Genomic DNA, 20236 nt, shown 5'->3' on the forward strand with positions numbered 1-20236 from the left:
TTTTGGTCTGTGATTTATTTCACAACATGGATAATAGGTTTTGCTTGATTCCACTTGTATGAACTATCTTCAAATTTTTTCCTTTTCTGTGAAGTGAAAGGAGAGGGAACTCAAATGTTTTCAAAAACTAATGTTAGATATTATTTTTAGGTGTAAGTCAAAATAAACAAAAAAATTAATTAAAAAAAAGACTTGTACAAACATTCTCAGCAGAAATGCCTGTAATCATATAAAGTTGGCAGCCTCCTTTTGGGGGAGGAATGACGAGGGAATCTGATGAACAAACTGGAGCATGTGACCGATGCAAGGTAAAGACACTAAGAAGCAAACATGAGGAATTCACAGAAATGGGAGCAGACGTGTATAAAGTGATGAAAGTAAAGAAGATGGAAAGAAAATAGATTTCAGGCCCGCTAAGGAGATACTGACATTAAATGACAACATTTTCAGGTGTCATCTATTGGAAAAAGTTACTGCTATTTTCAAATAGGATGCATTTCCCCCTCTCCTTTCAGGGGTGCTTTTGGATTATTCTGTGATTCTGTGGGTCTAAGAAGTTCCCAGGAAAGACATTTCCTCTCCTTTTGCCAAATGTCCAGGGCTCTGAGGCAGAGCCTTAGTGCCACAGAGTCACTATACAGAGTACAGACTCCCCTGAAATGGCCTCAGGAGGCACAGGTGCTCTTGCAGATTGTTCCTTAACTTTCCACAAACTGTTGAAGGCCACAATATTGGGCTGAATCTCATCAGAGGAGGGATAAATGCAGGGCAGACACTGAGGCCAGAGAGATGAAGTGGGTGAAATGTCCGGAGTGCCAGAAGGAGTGAGAGACTGGAATCCAGCACCAGACCCTCTTTGCTGAGGCAGCCAGGGCCAGAAGCCCAGGACCAGCCAGCCTCCACTGGCCTCCCTGCCTCCCCAGATCTCATACTTCTTCCCCAGCTAAAACATCCCTGTGGGCCTTATGACTCCAAGTCAGAGTCCCCACACCTCACCCTTCATGTTGACTCCCCTGCCCCCTTCCCTCTCCTCTCCCCAGCTCCAAGGGGTCCTTTAAGGTCCAATCCCAGGACTGATCAGTCAAAGCAGCTCCTGATTCACAGCCCTTGACTCAGGGGGTAGATCATGATCCCCATTTCCCAGATGAGCTGGTCCAGGATTAGAGCTACAGAAATGTCGGAGCCGGGATTCAAAGCTGAGCCCGAGTCCTGGTCTGAGGCTTTCTTGCTGCCCCAAAACATCCCCTGTCCAAGCCAGAATAGGCAGAGATCTTAGAACTCTGAGAACAGCCCCAGAACCGGGACTATTAGGGTGGGAGCGGCCTTGGAACAGGGGGTGTCAGAGGAGGGGGGGGCTCAGAACTAGGGACGTCAGGGCTGTCAGAGGACCAGGTCCCCGGCTCCCTTTCCTCATTAGCAATGAAGGGACTAGGTGGCTTGGGAAGTCCCCATGGGCCTTAAGTGTAATGCAGGGGTGTCACTTGTTCCTGGGCACAGCAGGAGACGGCGTTCGGATCCCTGGGGGCCCCTGCGAGCTTGGGAGAGGGCCTTGCTCCCATGAGTCAGGCCCTAAACCTTGTTGGAAGGAAGCACATGGGGCATGGAGCGGTATTCCCGAGGCAGCAGCGGCCCGAAGAACAAATGGCAGCCAATGCAGCAGAAAGGAGGCGGTGGGGGGGGGGGGGGGGAAGGTGGGGAGCAGTTCCTGGAGAGGAGAGGAGGGAAAGTGGGGAGAGGGGAGCCGGGCTCAGCTCGGGTCTTGCACCCGCGTCTCTTTCTACCCGCCGCTGACCCCTGACCCGATGAATTCTCCTCGGCTGGGGCTGGGAGCGATGGCTGTCCTTGAGCATCGGGCGCGTTAAGCGGAACTGGGCCGCGCTTCAGAGAGTGCGAGATCCCATCAGGGCGGGAGCGTTAGGGGCTCACCCACGGACCTCTAACGTACTGTGTGTCCTGGCGTTATTATGTATCAACGGGGCTATTGTATCAATGGCGTCTTTGTGTCAATGGCGTCTCGTGTATCAGCCGGGCTATATTATGTGTCAGCGGGGTTATTATGTATCACTGGCGTGAGTAGATATCATTGGGGCTTGTAGCAATGAGGCTACTATGTATCAATGGGACTATTAGAGTCAGCCGGGTTATTATGTATCACAGGCTTTGCTACGATACGGGGTTACTATGTGTCTGTGCTACTGAAGCTACAGGACACATAAGTGTCCCTAAACTTCCCGTTATAGACAATTCCTGGGCGCGTGGCCCCGTGGCTCCGCCCCCTCGCTCCGGGGGCCGTCCTCCTCGCCCCTCCCTTCTCCCCCCTCCCCTCGTGAGTCAGCCTCGGGCCATCCAGAGAATCGCAGAATGAAACTACGGGGCTAGAGTACCCCCAAAACTGCTAGGAGTGAAGGGGGGCCCTGGAGGGGCGCCCCGAGGCGGGACAGCGGCAGCGGCGGCGTCTCTGATTGGCTCAAAGTTTCAGGCGCGGCGCGGAGGAATATGTGTATATGTAGGTCACCAATGCCCCCTTCCTCAACAGTAGCCTACCGAGAAGCAGCGAGCTCTGAGAAAGCCCCGCCTCCGGAAGCCAGCCAATGGGTGAGCCCCCGGCCCAGTGAGCGACAATGCGAACGCGGATGTGGCTTCCAGTTCCTCTATCCGGAAGCTGTCCTGTGGTCACTAAAGTCTCAGATCCGCAGGTTCGGCCGCGCTGGTCTCGGGGCCGGGACAAGGTGAGGCGCCCCCGCCCCTCTCTGGCTTCTCCTGGAGAGGGAGGCTCTCCTTGCCTCAGTTGTCTGGTCTTCGAAATGGAGCAAAGACTCCTGGATCCTGCCGGGACCACCCCTGCCCTCCTTCCTTTCTGCTTCTCTTCCCTTTCTCCCTTCCCTTCTCCCCTTTTTTCCCCCTTCATTTCCCCCCACTCCCGCTTTCTCCTGCCCCCATTTCCTCTTCCTCCTCTTTCCCCTTCCTCTCCCCAAATCCCTCCACAACACGGAAGATCTGGGGCTCCCACATTCACTCCCCCCTTCTGTTAACCTTCACGCTACCCTGTCCCCTGACCCCCTCCCCCCCGAAAGGAGCTTCAGCCTCCCCTCCTCACCTCCTCAAAAGCTCCACTCCCCATCCTCTCCTCATCTTCCTTCCACCTGTCACTGTCCACCCCTCCCACGTGACCAGCCAGGTTCCAGGACTGCTTTAGGGGAGTTAAGGGGGAGAGACAAGCTAGCTTTATTTTGTCCCCCGCAGTCCTGGCCCCCCAAAGTGGAGGGAGGTATGAAGTAGGCATTTCATCAAGGCAGGTTTAGTTGATCCGAGCCCTGGAAACAGACAAGCCTTCCCCTGGGGTTTGTGTGAGCAGGAGGGCTGGGGGCTTCTCCAGAGCAGAGGGAGGTTTGGGAGCTGGGAGGGGCAAAAGGCCAACCCCGTTCATGGCTCCTTGTTCCTTTCAGGCCCAGCCTCAGGGACCCCCCAGGTCAGGTGCAGGGGAGAGGAGGGCCTTCCTGGCTCCCATGTTTCTTCATAGTAGGCCCCCCCAGGTGAGTAGTACCATCGTGCCATTGTTTCCTTTCATTGTTCTGCCTCAGTTTCCCTAAATGGTCTCGCCTAAGTTTCTTTAATTATTTCTGCCTCAGTTCCTTGAATTGTTCTGCCTCAATACCTCCCATCCCACCCCACTCCTGTTCATTAGGGCTTGGAGATCTGGCCTCTCTGGCACTCCGAGAGACAAAGCTCCAGATGTCCTGTGTCAGATGCCTGACATCCTCTCTCTGAGTTCCAGACCTCCTGTCTCTAATTAACTACCCCCTTCACTCCGGGTTTGTCAGAATTTATGGTCGGAGCCCCAGCCTGAGAAACTGGAATAGATGCTCCCTGCCTGGAAATCCCCCCGTTTCCCAATGCTGGGACTCCCCCCTTGCCTTCCTCTCCCCATCTTGGAGCCGTTCATAATTCATTGGAATGTCACATGCAGTGCTGATGCTGAATGCTTTGAGACATGAGCCCTGGGACCAAAATGGGTCCCTTGGTCCCAGAAAATCTCTCCCTCTCAGAAATGCAACTAAAATGTAAAACACTCTCTGATCTCTGTCTTGCCTCAGTTTCTCACTATCCCCTTCCTGCCAGGTGTCCCAGGTCCTGCAGGGCAGTCAGGCCCCTTCTCCAAAGCTCTCCTGCCTCAGGGCACCTGAGACCTTTCAGTCACCGGGTCCCAGTGGTCTGAGCCCTTCCTGTGTGCCAGGATCTCAGACAAAATCTTCCATTTGCAGTCATGGCTTTGCTTCTGCCCTCCACCATGTTACTGTGTCACCCCTCCATGCTTCCTGTGGGCCACTCAGATGGGCCTGGTTTCTGTTCCCTGCACATGACCCCCATCTCCTCTGCCTTGGTTTCCCCTCCCTGGTTGGAATGCCTTTCTCCCTGCTGAGAGTCTCTGGCTTATTGTTCCAGGTTCAGCACAAGCCCTGCCTTTCCCAGCTCCCCTCCTGCCCCTCAGCTGCTCAGGGCCTCCCATCCCCACTCAGGGCTGTTCTTGGCCTTGTTGTCTCCCCACTGCACTGGGAGCTCCCTGAGTCAGGGACAGTTTTTGCCCTTTTTGTATCCCAGGAATTAGCCCCGAGCTTGGCCCAGGGAGACCTTTCTGACTGCTTATTGACTTGAAAAGAGGATTCTCTTGTTACCTGATCCAGGCTCTGGCCCAGCCTGAGGCTCCTAAAGGCTTTGCTTTCAGATTGTGCAGTGATCATCTGGGCCAGGCTTAGTTCTTCTCGGCCATGTGCTGATCCAAGGCAGTTCCAATGGACTTGGGCTGGAAAATGTCCTTCCTATCCAGAGAAAAAGCTCTGAAGCCTCAATGAGGAGCAAAACAAAGGAGTATTTTCACTTTTTTTTTCTGATGTTTTTCTCCAATAAGAGTCAGTGATTGTATATGTTCAATATTACATAGATTTAATCTATATGTAATTGCTTGTTGTCTTGAAGGGGAGAGGGAGAAACAACTTGACCCTCAAAATCTTACAAAAATGAATTTGGAAAACCATCTTTACTTGTACATAACAACTAATAAGAAAAAAAAATTGCTTTGAATATGTTCTCTGAAACTAGAATAGAGTGAGAATGAGCCCTGCCTCTCCCTTTCCCCCTCCTTGACCGGGCACAAATGTATTTGTTTCAGGGATCAGTGACATTCCAGGATGTGGCTGTGGACTTCACCCGGGAGGAGTGGCGCCTCCTGGACCCCTCCCAGAAGGAGCTTTACTGGGACGTGATGCTGGAGAACTACAGCAACCTGGTCTGCCTGGGTAAGAAGGGCTGCTCTGGGGCCCAGGATGTGCTCATGAAGGGCTTCTCAAGAAACCCCAGCCCTTGCTCATTTCAGAGGGGCCAAAGCCAGGGCGCCCATGTCCTCCCTGGTCCTGGATGAAGGATTCTTGTTTGTGTGTCTGGAAACTAATTTCTCCCTGAGGTGATCCCCAGCCCAGCCCCAGCTCTGTTCCTTCTTGCCAGAGAGACTTGTTAAAGTCCCAGGGCAAGGACTAGAGTCATGAAAGTCCCCAGATACCTCAGAATGGGATGGACCAAGTGAGTTCTTTGTATTTCTGATCCCAATTCTGTGATGTGTCCCATCTCTGCATCTTTCCAAAAAACAAACCAGCTCCCCCTTCAGATGTCTCTGGATGCTCCTCCACAGCCTCCCTGGCCTTTCAAGCTTGCTCCTAGGGGTCTATGGAGATTGGACTGTGAGGTGACCCTTCCTTTCCATCACTTTCTCATGACTAGGTCTTGCGGAGTCCGATGGGGACGTGATCTTTCAGCTGGAGTCAGGGAGAGCACATGGGATTCCACTGGACAGTGTCTCAAGAGCTTGCTGCTTAGGTGAGTGAGTGAGCCAGAGTATGTGGCACTGTCTGAGAACCCCTGAAAGTGGGCACCCTGTGATCCTGGCTGTGACCTTCTCCCTCTCATAGATCTTGGAGGTAATTTTCCTCCTCTCTAGTTTGTTTGGATGATGTTGCCTTTTTATACCAAAGTCATTTGGTAGGGACAGGTGGAAATGATTCAGTTTTGTTGGTGCTTTCTGAATGAGCAGTACTGCTTCTCTGTGGGTGGAACTTTAAATTGTTTTTACCTTTTTGCAAAACCAAGGGGAACTCTGCAGTGGAAGAGTGACCCAGAGCTTCCTCTTGGACCCAATGGTCACACTGTCAGGACTCCCCCGGGTGACTTTCAGATAAGAATTTTCCTTTAAAAAATACTTTAAGCTATTTTGTTGCTGTTGGTATATGGGAACCAGCAGTTCCTGCTTTCATTAATTTGACATTTTCTGCATCAGTTTTTGCATGTTCATTTAATATAATATTATTGGTTTATATGAAAGAATAGGCCTGATGAATCCAAAGAAATTGTGGATATTATCAGGATTGATTTCAATTCTAGTGGAAAAATGTTTAAAGTACTTATGACAGATGAAATATTGGAGAATATGAAGTGACAGGAAAGCTTATTCAACCAGTGAAAAAGCATTTCTGCTTTTCCTTTCTTTCAGATGGCGGCACTAGGCCTCAGACCAAGGAGTTACCTGCAAAGTTAAGTGTTTCTATGAAAGACTTTTCCCAAATGAAAATGACTTCCTTATGGGATGACCCTGGCACCTCTGAGGTAGGAAAAGCCTGGCAGTATTATGGCAGGTTCAAGAAAGGGCAAAACAATGAGGAGAAATATTCTATCCAAGGAAAAGAAATCCAAACAGAAGGTGGTGTTGAAGTCAGAGCCTCTGAATCCTGTAAATACAGCCAAAGCTCCAGCCCAAAGCCAGTCTTGGTTCCACAACAGGGACTATCTTTAGTAATGGATCTCCATAACAGTGAGAGTCAGAGAAGAAGCTTCACCATGGAGTCGGACCAAAGACAGCGCACTCAAATCTGTTCACAGAAGAACTATTCTGAGGGAAAGAAATGTCAGAAAGTTTTCCATTCTGGTTTGGATCCCATTAAAACATCTGGAATTCATGCTGAAGAGCAATTTCATGAAAATGGGAATTCTTTCCTTCTGAACAATGAACTTACTCTACACCAGAAGAGTCATATTGGAAAAAAGTGCTCTGAAATGACTCCATGTGAGAAGCCATCCTGTCAGAAGGCAGACCTGACTCAACATTCCAGTATTCAGAGCAAAAACAAATCCTATAAATGCAGTGAATGTGGAAAGGGCTTCCACCAGAAGAGGGCTCTCATAAGGCATTTTAAGATTCACACAGGAGAGAAACCTTTTAAATGCAGTGATTGTGGGAAAGCCTTTCCTTCCCGCACAAAGCTGATTCGACATCAGAGAGTTCACACTGGAGAGAGACCCTATGAGTGTAGTGAGTGTGGGAAGACATTCCAAACAAAGTCCTGCCTGACTCAGCACCAGAGAACTCATACGGGACTGAAACCTCATCAGTGCAGCGTGTGCGGGAAGGCGTTCTCTCGGAAGTCTGATCTTACTTGTCATGGTAGTGTTCATACAGGAGAGAAACCATATGAATGCAGTAAATGTGGAAAATTCTTCGGGCGTAAAGTAAATCTCACACAGCACTACGGAATTCACACTGGAGAGAAACCTTTCAAATGCAGTGACTGTGGAATGGCCTTCCGGCTGAAGAAGATTCTCATACGACATTTTACGATTCACACTGGAGAAAAATCTTTTAAATGCAGTGATTGTGGGAAAGCCTTTTCTGGGTACACAAACCTGATTCAGCATCAGAGAACTCACACTGGAGAGAGACCCTATGAGTGTAGTGAATGTGGGAAGGCATTCCAAACAAGGTCCAACCTGACTCAGCACCAGAGAACTCATATGGGACTAAAACCTCATCAATGCAGCGTGTGTGGGAAGGCGTTCACACAGAAATCTAGTCTTACTCATCATGGTAGTATTCATACTGGAGAGAAACCATATGAATGCAGTGAATGTGGAAAGTTCTTCCAGCGCAAATTAAATCTTACACAGCACTACAGAATTCACACTGGAGAGAAACCTTTCAAATGCAGTGACTGTGGAAAGGCCTTCCGGCAGAAAGTCAATTTTACACAGCACTGCAGAATTCACACTGGAGAAAAACCTTTTAAATGCAGTGATTGTGGGAAAGCCTTTTCTTGGCGCACAAACCTCACTGTCCATAAGAGAACTCACACTAAAGAGAGACCCTATGAGTGTCATGAATGTGGGAAGGCATTCCGATCAAGCTCCAGCCTGACTCAGCACCTAAGAACTCATCCAGGACCTCATTAGTGCAGCATGTACGGGAAGCCTTTCTTTCAGAAGTCTGCTCTTACCAACCACAGCAGTGCTCAGACTGGAGAGAAACCATATGAATGCTCTGAATATGGGAAGATCTTCCTCCAGAAGTCAAATCTTACACAACACATCAGCATTCACACTGGAGAGAAACCTTTTAAATGCAGTGATGGTGGGAAAGCCTTTTTCTGGAGCTAACTCGACAGCAGAGAATTGACACTGGGAAGAAACCCTCAGAACACATCAAATGTGGGAAAGCGTTCATCCAGAATTTAGGTCTTCCCTGACATCAGAGAATACATGCTAAAGAGAAATCCTAGGAATATAATTAATGGGAGTAAGCAGTCCTTCTGATCAAAACACATTCTCTGTACTATAGAACTCATGATGGAGAAAATCCTCATTAATTTAATTATTGAAGCAAAACATTCCAGTGGGCTGATCCAGATTAAAATATAATTTGAAAATATTTAAGAAAATAAATCCACTATAAAACACAAAAAATGTTAGTCTCCTGGTTGTCTATGTCAATATAGAGGATGAGCCCATGGTACTTAGAATGTTGATATTTTTTTCCTCCTCATTTTCCTTGATGAGATCATCTTGTTTTTGCTCACTTTGCCCCAAAGTAAGGGGCTTTTCTTGGCTGGTCTTCCATGTTATTATTAAAAAGTCACAGACTTAGATGTTGAAAGGAGTCCTTGGAGTCCAGCCCCCTCGTTTGCAGATGAGCACACCAGGTCCAGAAAATGTAAATGACCTCAGGCTCTCACAAGGATGGCTTGTAAACCAGAGTTGAGGTTTGTGCAGAGCATTGAAAGTCAAATATTTGGTCCTAGAAGAAATAAGGAGCATTCGAATTTCAAGTAGAGGGGCAGTGGGGTGGGACAGTCGTACCTGTGGTATAGGAAAATCAGTTCAGTGACTTGTAGAGGATGAACTGGAGTGGGCAGAGATTTGGGGCTGAAGATTCAAATAGGATGAGACTGGATACTGTGTATACCTGTATTCACGTAAGCAGGAAGGTCTACACAAGGTAGGGGAATGGAAGGGGACCTGTGAGAAGATCCATGGAGGCAGAAAGGAGGAGATTTAACCACTGAGTGGGTAGTGCAAGGGTGACACTATCAATAGGGAGCAGATTACCAGAATCAATCTGTTACCCATACTCCTCCCCCACAGGCTACCCAGTTTTCCCCTCCCCTTCCTCTTCTTCCCTGTAGTGATATTATACTAGGCTTTGGGGAAAGTATTTGAGAGTCCCTAGAAAGTCCAAAGTACAGGCTCCTTTCAAGGGGATAACCAGATACACACTGCATCCCCAGGGAGCAGGTGTGAGGCAGCTCAGGAGGGTCCCTGGCTTCCTTGGAGGCTCAGCTTCTATGCCCCCTCCTTCTGTAAGGAGCTTTTCCTGGTGCCCTTTAATGCTAGTGCTTCCTCTACTCCCCTCTCACACTCCCTGTGCTTTCTTTGTTTCATTTGTATGTTGCCAGGTAGATTGTATCCTGATGTATCCACCCTGTGTAGATCTCCTAAGCCTCTTCAGGGCAGCATCTGGGTTTTACCTTTTTTATATCTCAGTGTTGAAGACAGTGCCTGGCATCCAGCAGAGAAATTTTGTTAATCGTGGACAAGGAGCTCTCCTCAAATTGCCTTATACCTTTAAGAGAGGAACTGGGGGCCTCTGGCACAAACTCATTCAAAGAGACTTAGTTTCACCTCAATATGTCGTTTCCCTTACTTATGCCCACTCCCATTTTCTTCTAGTCTCAGATGGCTCCAGCGAGCTCTCTTTCTCTTCCACTTTCTCCTCCACTTCTGCCTCAGCTCCCCACACTACTCATTCCTTCTTTCTTGTCTAATTGACTTGACTGTTCAGTTACAAAAATCAGGAGGCAGAAATTATCTCAATTAGAAGTTTATAGATTGTCACAAATAGGAGCCAGAATGGGTGCATGTAGACTAAGTACGTGTGTGCACATAGCCCATGCAAAGGACTAAAATCCTTTCTAAATCAATGCAACTTTTATATCCTTGCCCACATAACTCTGGCAGCTTTTCTTTACCAAACATACATACAGTGTACAATTCTACATGATATTGATCTACACTTTACGTAATATTGACACAAGACAATCTGTTTTCCAGACCATCCAGAGGTCTCTTGTACAGATCATCTTGTAGCTTATCAGCAACTTTGTGACTTTTTTCTGCTTGAAAACTTGGGCTTAGACCAAATTGTTTTCCTATGTTACAGCATTCTTTATAGTCAGAGAAAAAAAAATTAGTTGTTAATAGCACCTAAAAGGTATTTAAGAGACCCTAAAATGCTTGAAAAGGACCAAAATAATTTCATTGCTAAGAGTCAAAGTACAGCATATCTTATGGGGGCTGCTTGGTTGGTTAGTGTCCTTTGTTGTGATGTTCTGTTGTCTCTAAATTGTGATCATTCTCTGGGAACAGGATCTCTTGGGGAGCTTCTGGAGGCAGCCTTCCTTTCAGTTCAGTTCACTAATCCCAAAATGCAGCCAAGAGTTAATGTCCAGATCACGCTTTCCCTGACTGCTCTGTCCCATGTTCGGGCGCCAAAATATGATGTTTTGTTGTCTCTAAATTGTGATCCTTCTCTGGGAGCAGGATCTTGTGGGGAGCTTTTGGAGTATAAACTCCTTTAAAGGTTTGAACTCACCCAAAGGTGCGAGCCAAGCACATTACCCCATCTCAAATTCCGGCCCATAACATCGGTAAGAATCCTAACACTTTGTTCTCTGAAAAGACCAAAAGGACAGTACTATGTTAGAGTCCAGTTACAGTTGGCTGATTGCGGGAGCACCCTGTGCTCAGAATGCTTTTCCACAGGTCAGATCCATAGAGTCCCAATGAACATTTGGGGGGCTCCTTTAACTTTGTGCATCTCATGTTTCTTCTGAGCTAATTCATTTCTGTTTTCCTTATCGAGCTGGTGGAACAAAAAGGATCCAAGGCTGGCGCTGAGAACATAATGGTCCCAGAAAACCCAGCTAGCACTAGGTCTGTCTCAGAGTAGACAGGAGCCCTGAAAGTTGTGACTAGGCTGGGGGAGAGTTGTGACTACGTTGGGGGGAGAGGTAGGAGAACGCTTAGGAGGGATGGCCTCAAGGTCGAGGACTCTCTGAGGATGGTCTTGGGGAGCAGCAGGGGCAGCGTGGGGCCTGCATTCGGATCTAGGCTTAGACACTCAGCAATGAGCGTGCCCCAGTTTCCCCTCTGTGCAATGAGGTGGAACACCCCGATAATCAAAGGACAGTTGAGGAGCTTAGCAAACTATTGTCAATGTGCCGAGAGACTTGGGTTCCGAGACCCTGGGGGGAGGCAGGGGTCACTCCTTCCTCTGCAGCCTTACCCCCCTCTCCTGTGGAGAAGGGCGTAGCCTGTCCTTTGGAGGCACAACTGGGAAGGGAGGAGAGGAGGGGGTCTAGTTTTAGGGAGGGGAAAGGAGAGGAGGGAGAGGAGCCTTGGGGGCGGGTGTGGCAGTGGCGGCGCCCCTGATTGGCTTAAAGTTCCAGTTGGGGGCGTGGACAGAAATTCACCTTAATTCCAGGCCACCCAGAAAGGGGCGTGGCCCTGGTTAGTCCAGCTCTGTGTCTATGGTCGGGAGAACTACTGCGCAGACTCGGAAGTCCTCATCTGCGAGCTTCTGGAGGCTTCGATGCTCTGGTCATGGGTCCGAGACGAGGTGGGGCGTTTGGGACCCCCGGGCCTCTCCGGCTTCTCTTCCTCTCCCCGCCTCACTAGTCTGTTCTGTGAAAACGGGTTCAGCCCTGGGCCACTCTGCCATCAGTGTTCAAAGCCGAGGGCGAGTTAAGGAGTCGGCCTCCGTTGGGGTTTGGGAAAGATCGGCTGGATTGTTTCAGAGTAGGAATCAGTGTGTATGAATGAGGAGAGCCTGGACTGAAGGGGCTTGGAGAGTTTGGGAACTTTGGGACAAGGGACAAGCAGCGAGCTGCTGTTGGGGGGTGAGACATCCTGATGGCGTTGGGGGCCCCAGGCCGCTGTCGGAAAGAATCTGCAGCGCCCGCTCCAAGTTAAGTTGGAAAAAAAAAGGGGGGGTTTATTTTGAGCCAGAGTTCTTAGGGGACCAAGCTAGAACCAGGAGTTTTCCGAGCCAGATTCCAAAACCGGAAGATTCAGGGTTTCCTGACCCAGGGCCCCCAGAAAGATCAGGGGACCTTAAAAAAGGAACGAAATGAACAGTGACATCTCTGTGGACCTACCACTGGCCAGTCTGCAGAAATAGTTGTTACAGAATTGTTAAAATCCACTTTTAGCAGATTCTAGGGTTTTGAGAATAAATTTTAAGTTGCTGGATTCTTATCAGCTAAATTGACTTGGTCTATTGTGTAAAAACCTAATTTATGTGATTAAAAGCCTTCTGAAGGAAACTGCCAAAGGATCAACAACAAACAAACTGCTCTCTCTGGGTTTTTCCAAGCTTTTCGGGTTTATGGAATCTAGCTGCTAGAAAGGTGTCCCTGGCTGATGGGAATTCTTCTGGATTTGCACTGGTGCCCCCAACATCTTTGACAAGGGCCCCATGCCCAGCATTTCTGGTATAGACAGTGAGACAGCCATTGGGCCACAGCCTTTACCCAGACACCTAAGTCCAAATTTCTCTGATCCCTCTTTCCCCCAGGGTCTTAGACTATGTCCCTCCCTCCCTCTCTCCATCCTTCCTAAAAGAGATTACATGTTGGTATCTCCTAATTAGATGAAATCTATTTAAGCTATGACATTGCTTGCTAAATTTGTATATTGGGTAATTTGTAAAAATTGTACGAGCTCTGCTCTAACTTTTTGCCCGCCAGCTGGATATGTGGCATAAATTTTGTGAAATTTGATCCAAAGCTAGTTAGAATATTAATCTTAAGGTTTGTCTTGCTTTCTCCCTTTAACAAAGAAGTAAAAGCCAGAAAATTTGGTGTGTGGGGATGTGTGTAATTGCAGAACAAATTGTTTCTGAAAGGTGTGTAATATGTCTAAAGACAAATAGGAAAGTATTGAGGAGGTGTCCCCTGGAGAGAGAGGAAGCCTGACTCCAGAATATTTAGTTTAGGTTTTAATGAAATGACTCCAGTGGGGAAACTGAGATATGGGTGAGGGGGAGAGGGGGGGTGGAAGCTTTCCCTTGAGCTCTGCTGCTAAGAGGGGTTAGTGGAATAACATTGGAACAAATTGTACCTAAGTATGGATTGCTAGAGATTATTGATTCTGATAAAGAAACATATTTTACTTTTAAAGATTTTATAAGAAAGAATGGGCAAGGATTGGAAATTGAGTGGCAAGTCCATACACCTGGGCATCTACTCTCATGCAGAAAAGTGGAAAGAATAAATCAGATTCTTAAGAAACTTATTACTAAATTGATGTTAGAGACTAAATGGCCTCAGAGCAAATGTTTGCTTATTGTTTTGTTAAAGAATTAAAACTGTTTTCAGAAGTGATCTGGGACTTTCCTCATGTGAGATTGGTTTATTTTATTTGGGAGGAGAAAGAGAAAGACCCTCTTTTGAAACAGGATAAGTTTTTAAGGAATTATATATTGGCTGTGTCCTCAACCATTTTTTAGCCCTTAGAAAATAAGAATTGCTGACTTAGACAACTTTGGAGTCTGCAGTTTGCAGGAGAATGGGCTAGCTTACTAAGTCCTGGAAGAAGCAGAATGGAAAGGACCTTACCAGACTTGATAGATGACTGAGACTATATTCTGAAAGCTGAAGAACACCAGGCTTACAAGACCTGTGGAGGACATCAAGAGTGGACTATTAAGGACAATTTATAATCTCTAAAATTAACTTTGCAATTAATGAATGTTTTGGTGGAGATGGGAATGGTATTTTGTATAGGAATTTTAACAAGATTAGTGTTGTACCTGTTACTTATCTTTCCCAGAATGTTTAAAGGGACTCCTCAATTAGAGGAAGTTGAATTAACATTTTTTTTGAATGAAGAAATCATTAATGTTAATTTTCTTTTATGTAAAATGAGGATATTTTATATTCTGTATGAGTTTTAATTGGTTGTATTGGGTCATTTTAAAGTTATGCCCATTATTTAAAGGGATTCTGAGAATAATAGTTTTTGCCTTTGTTCCCTTTGAACATGTTTTTATTATAGACAAATATGCAATTTAGAATTTTTCTATATATTGAGCATTTTAAAAGCAAAATGATTTGTGTAATGTTGAAGTTAAAACCATCTGCTTAGATATAAAAGACAAGCTGTGAACCTTCTAGGATAACTCTCTTACTATTATCAGTGTCATTTCATAGCCAGTACCTACTTAGGATAGGTGATTCTTGAGAACTTGATTCACCTGAAGCTTTGATTGATGAGATTTGCTATTGGAGATAAAATCTCTTGAGACTGTAGCTGATATTATTTGGAGTTTTAAATTCAGGTAGGACTGATAGATCATCAAGCCAGTGCTCCACTATCTGAAAGGAACTGGGACAATTAGAGTAAAACTGAGTTAAGGATGCTTTACTCTGTATCATGTATTTGCTCTCAAGGTCTGAAGGACCTGTCTCGATGCTATCATGTCCCTGCTTTTTTCTCTTATGGCAAGTTTTTATAATCAGAGCAAATGGTCAGTAGAAGCCATGAGCATAGTTAAAAAAAAAATGTGGTCATGTATCCTAAAGTAGGTGAGTATTGACCTAATCATCCATCTGTTGCTAGGTGCATAGGTTTGTCTGTTTATTTTTAACATCTCTGGAATGAAGGGCAAGGAAGGGTGGAAACTTTCTGGGTGATTTCGTAGTTGATAGTCCCATGAGAAAAGACTATGCTTCCAGGAGAAAATACTGTTGCCTTGGTAAAAGATATAACCAAAGACATCACAAAATTAGCACATGTTCTGATTCAAAGTTGGACCTCCTCTTTTAACGCCTCTTGATGGTCTTGGTTTGGAGGAACCTGTTGGAGACAAGGTCTATGGTTTCTCCTGATAGGAGTTATGGCCCCCTTCCCCCCATCCCCATATGATGCGACTTATCACCAATATGGTTCCAAAAATTCTGTGCAAAATCATTAAGATAGAAGGTACAGTCATGGGATTAGCACGATTAATGGTGCTCAAGAGACAAGGGTGGGGACCTGAGCCTGGGAGGTTGGTCAGACCCCCAAAATGAAGTCGATCAGGAAGTTGAAGAAATTGTATAAACTTTGGTGTAAGAAGCTTTCTGATGAAAGAGGGGGAGGGGATGGAATGAACTGTGAAAGCTCTCTCACAAGACACTGCCCCCTGTTCTTTTGTAGCTTGGTCTTCAAGGGCCCCCCGGACCCAGGTGCAGATAAGAGTGGGGAGCAAGAAGGAGATCAGGATGGACCCCCTGACCCCCAGCACCAGTCCCCCCCAGGTAAGCAACATGGTCCTCCTGTCCCAGAGTATCACAGGTCACAAGTCGCAGATGGCCCTTTCTTTGCCAGAGCCCAGCACTGGGTGGACCCTCCGTAAAAGCTTATGATATGGACAACAACTATTCTTTGTTACTTGATTCAAAACTGTGCCAGCCTGGGGCATGCGGTAACTGCTCCTGAAGGGTTTATTTCCAGGTTATGTGATGATCAACTACTCCAGACTTCAGTGAGCCAAGACAGCTCCAGTAGACTTGGTGTGGAAAATGGCATCCCACCCACAGAGACAACTATGGGGACTGAATGTGGATGAAAGGCTACTATTTTCACCTTTTTTGTGGTGTTTGTTTTTTCCCCTTTGGTTTTTCCTTTTTGTTGTGACTTTTCTTCCCAACATAACTCGTATGGAAATAGGTAAAAATTAATGTGGTATATAACCTGTATATCAATTTGCTTGCTGTCTTGGGCCTAGGGGAGATGAGGGAAGGAGGAAGAAGGGAAAAAAATTGAAATTCAGAACCTTACGAAAATGAATATTGAAAATCATTTTTACTTGTGATTAGAAAAATAATGTACCATTAAAAGAAACTAAGGGAGAGGAAAAAAAAGAGTTTGCTTCATACATGTTCTCAAAACCTGAATGAAGTAAAAATAAGAATGAGAATTCCTTCTCCTTCACCTCCATTTCCCCGTTCATCGTTCATCATCCATCTTGGGCATGGTCCCTGACTGAGCAAAAATGTATTTATTTTAGGAATCAGTGACATTCCAGGATGTGGCTGTGGACTTCACCTGGGAGGAGTGGGGCTACCTGGACACCTCCCAGAAGGAGCTTTACTGGGACGTGATGCTGGAGAACTATAGGAACCTGGTCTGCCTGAGTAAGAATGGCTCCTCTGGGGACTCAGGAGCTGCCCCTGAAAGGTTATTTGTTTCCTTCTGCTGGAGGCTAGCCTAATATTCAGCTCTGATGCTTTGACTTGTTTAACATTTTTTAAAAAGACAAACAGTGGGGCCAAAAGACTACGTGCTTATGCTCCCTAGTCCCAGCTGAAGGACTCCTGCTTTGTATATATAGAAGCAGACAGTTTCCTCAGGTGATCTCACTCCAGTTGTGTTCCCTCATTGCGTAGACCCTTTTTAAATCCCAGAAATGTTGAGAGTCCCATGTTTCAGATGAAATATTCTTGGTCTGATTCCTATCTCTTCCCGAGAAAACAAACCAGATGAGCCTTCATATTGTTTCCTCCATTCACAGCCTCAACATTCCCTAGACCTTCATTGCTTGCTCTTGGGGGTTTGTGTGGCTTGGGCTATGAGATGACCCTGCCGCTCCATCCCTTTTTCATTTCCCAGGCCTTACAGATTCCAGCATGGATGTGATCTCTGAGCTGGAGTCAGGGGAAGCCAGTGGGATTCCAACAGGTAGTGTCCTAAAAACTATCTGGTCAGGTGAGTGTGTCCCCAACACCTCCATCTGTGGGCCCCCTGAAAACAGGCACATTTGTGGTCCCCATTGACATTTCTGGTCCTGAGGTCTTCTCCAGACATAGCTCTTCCAGATCATTTCTCCCATACTCCTCCTGTTGGTTTGGATGGTGTTACCTTTTATACCAGCGTTGCTTGGTATGGATCGATAGATTGGATTCTGTTGGTGCTTTCAGAATGCAAGAATGAAGCTCCTCTGGGAGTGGAACTTTGAACTGTTTTTATCTTTTTTGGAAAGCAGCAGGCAGTTTTCAGTGTAGGAGTTACACATAACTAACCCTTCTTACACCCAGTGATTACACACACTCCCAGGAGTCTCCCATGTATGATACTCAGATCAAGAAATTTCCATGGGGAAAAAGATTACTCCAAGCCATCTTTTCTTATTGGGATAAGGGAGCCATTAGTGGTCAATATTTCCACCGATTGTGCATCTTCTGCATCCGTATTAGCATTTTCACCTAATATAATAATATGAGATCTGATAAAAGGATTAAGTCTGGTGATTGGCAAGAATCTTAATAAAAGATAAGAACTGATTTCAGTTCAAGTGAAAGCGATCTCTACGTTGCTTATGATAGCCAGAATATTGGAGAAAATGGAACATAGGCAAAAGCTTATTCATTTAAGGACAGGGGAAAATTTACATTTTTTTCTTTCTTTCAGACTGGGATACCAAGGAGCCAGCTCCAAAGATAAGTATTTCTGGGGAAGGCTTATCCCAACCAACGCTCTCGTGGGATGACCAATGCATTTCCAAGATGGAGAAAGCCTGGGAGTATTATAGCAGATTAAAGAAAGAGCAAAGCAACGAGGAGACGTATTCTAGACAAGAAAAAGTAACCCAAATAGAAACTGCTAATGAAGTCAGAGCCTCTGAAAACTGTAAATATAGCCAAACCTTTAGATCAGAGCCAGGCCTCTTTCCACAACAAGGACTGTCTATAATAGTGAATCTCCATAAAACCAGAGATAATGAGAGGAGCTTCCCCCGGGAGTTAGTCCAAAGGCAGTGTAATCAAATCTATTCACAAAAGAACTATTCTGAAGTTAAACATGAGGAAACTTTCGGTAATGATTCTGATGACATTAACAAACATGGAATTTATGCTGAAAAAATTTTTTATAAAAGTTCTAATTCTTTTCTCCCAAATAAAGAACTTCCTCTGTATCAGGGAACTCTTACAGGAAAGCAGTGCTCTGAATTGACTACATATGGGAAGACAACCTGTCAGAAGACAGATCTTACACAATATACTAGTATTCCGAGTCAAAACAAATATAAATGCAGTGAATGTGAAAAGTCCTTCTCGCTGAAGATAAAACTTCTACAACATTACAGCATTCACATTGGAGAGAGACCTTTCAAATGTAGTGAATGTGGAAGGACCTTTCGCCAAAAGGAATATCTCCTCCAACATTATAGGATTCATACTGGAGAAAAACCTTTTATATGCAGTGATTGTGGGAAAGCCTTTGGCTGGAGCCGAGCACTGACTCAACATATGAAAACTCATACTGGAGAGAAACCCTATGAATGCCCTGAATGTGGGAAGATCTTTACCCAGAGGTCAATTCTTTTACAACACTTCAACATTCACACCGGCGAGAAACCTTTTAAATGTAGTGATTGTGGGAAAGCTTTTGGCTGGAGCACAGCACTGTCTCAACATATGAGAATTCATACTGGAGAGAAACCTTTTAAATGCAGTGTTTGTGGGAAAGCCTTTTCCTCGAACACAGGACTGACTCGACATATGAGAACTCATACCGGAGAGAAACCCTATATATGCAATGAATGTGGGAAGACGTTCCAGTCAAGCTCTAACCTTTCTAAGCACCGGAGAACTCACAGGAATAAAACCTCCTGAAGGCAATGTACAGAGGAAGGCATTCTCTCAGAAGACACATCTTACAACAGCCTAACATTCACACTGGAGAGAAGCTTTTTTAATGCAGTGATTATGGGAAAACTTTTTTCCTGGAGCACAACACTGACTCTGTATCAGAGAACTCTCCCTGGAGAGAAACCCTACGAATATCCAGAACGCAGGACTTTTATCACATAAGAGAATATGTGGCAGAGAGAAATCTTATGAATATAATAAAATCGGGAAGGCGTTCTTCCAGATTACAGCCCTTGCTCCCCCTTGTAGAATTCATGATGGAGAGAAAGCAAAGCACTCTACTGGGCTGATCCAGATTAAAATGTAATTTGGAAAATAAGAAAATCCACAATAAAACATAGATGATGTTAGTTTATGGTTGCCCAAATTAGTACAGCTGTTTTTATTTGAGTGTGATGCCTGGCCCTTTTAAGTTTTGATATTTTGTTTCCTCACTCTTTTTCTTGAACGGATCTTATTTTAGTTCATTTTTGTATGTCCAGAAGGAAGGGGTTTTCAGTGACTGGTCTCTCTGTTACTATAGAATCACGGACTTAGATGAGGAAACTCAGTCCAGCATCCTTGTTTTGCAGCTGAATAAATCAGCCCCAGATTTACTTAGGGTCACCCAAAGTGCTCCTCATACCAGTACTCTTTTTTTTTTTTTCTTTTTTTTCTTTTTCCTGAGGCTGGGGTTAAGTGACTTGCCCAGGGTCACACATCTAGGAAGTGTGAAATGTCTGAGACCAGATTTGAACTCTGTTCCTCCTGAATTCAGGGCTGATGCTCTATCCACTGCGCCACCTAGCTGCCAACCAAAATGAGTTTTTTCAAAAGTTCAGGTGGCAGAGTAGGATGGGCTACACTAAGGTGGTAGAAGGGAAGGGGACACTATTGGAAGATCTATAGAGATAGGAAATTTGACCACTTATTTGGTGGCATCAAGGACCATGTTCTAGATGGATACTCCACGTGTACCTCACCGCCAGAATTCTGCTGGGAAACATAGTCTCCATTGTGGATTTTCCACAGGAAGTAAGACACTTTAAACTGGGTGGTCCATAGACATCTTGAATTTACCGTATCCCAGAATAATTGAGTGTCTTTCCCCCACCTTAACTTCACCCCTGTTTTCTGAGCTTGGCTATTCCTATGGATGCCACCATCCTTCAAGTCACTGGAGCTGGCAGCTC

The 20236-nt window shown here is 45.8% G+C and overlaps 2 protein-coding genes across 4 annotated transcripts; both read left to right on the forward strand.

Moving 5' to 3' along the window:
* On the forward strand, positions 1–8778 carry LOC141556387 (uncharacterized). Of its 3 annotated transcripts, XM_074290442.1 has the most exons (6): positions 1–1941; positions 2537–2729; positions 3447–3533; positions 5168–5294; positions 5773–5868; positions 6539–8778. In XM_074290442.1, the coding sequence occupies exons 2-6, from the start codon at positions 2622–2624 to the stop codon at positions 8266–8268; spliced, it is 2148 nt and encodes a 715-aa protein (XP_074146543.1). In that variant the 5' UTR covers positions 1–1941; positions 2537–2621; the 3' UTR covers positions 8269–8778. The 3 variants fall into 3 exon arrangements, 2 of the variants coding, with proteins under 2 accessions (XP_074146543.1, XP_074146533.1); XM_074290432.1 differs by lacking the exon at positions 1–1941 and having other exon boundaries at positions 2064–2729; XR_012486521.1 differs by lacking the exon at positions 1–1941 and having other exon boundaries at positions 2068–2729; positions 5773–5969; positions 6539–6614.
* Positions 8779–11906: 3128 nt separating this feature from the next.
* On the forward strand, positions 11907–19422 carry LOC141556424 (zinc finger protein 10-like). Its single transcript, XM_074290506.1, has 5 exons — positions 11907–11989; positions 15571–15671; positions 16424–16550; positions 17026–17121; positions 17824–19422. The coding sequence occupies exons 1-5, from the start codon at positions 11974–11976 to the stop codon at positions 19026–19028; spliced, it is 1545 nt and encodes a 514-aa protein (XP_074146607.1). The 5' UTR covers positions 11907–11973; the 3' UTR covers positions 19029–19422.
* The last annotated feature ends 814 nt before the right edge of the window (positions 19423–20236 follow it).

This window comes from Sminthopsis crassicaudata, chromosome 1 (genome assembly GCF_048593235.1).
Source record: "Sminthopsis crassicaudata isolate SCR6 chromosome 1, ASM4859323v1, whole genome shotgun sequence".
NCBI classification, from domain to species: domain Eukaryota; kingdom Metazoa; phylum Chordata; class Mammalia; order Dasyuromorphia; family Dasyuridae; genus Sminthopsis; species Sminthopsis crassicaudata.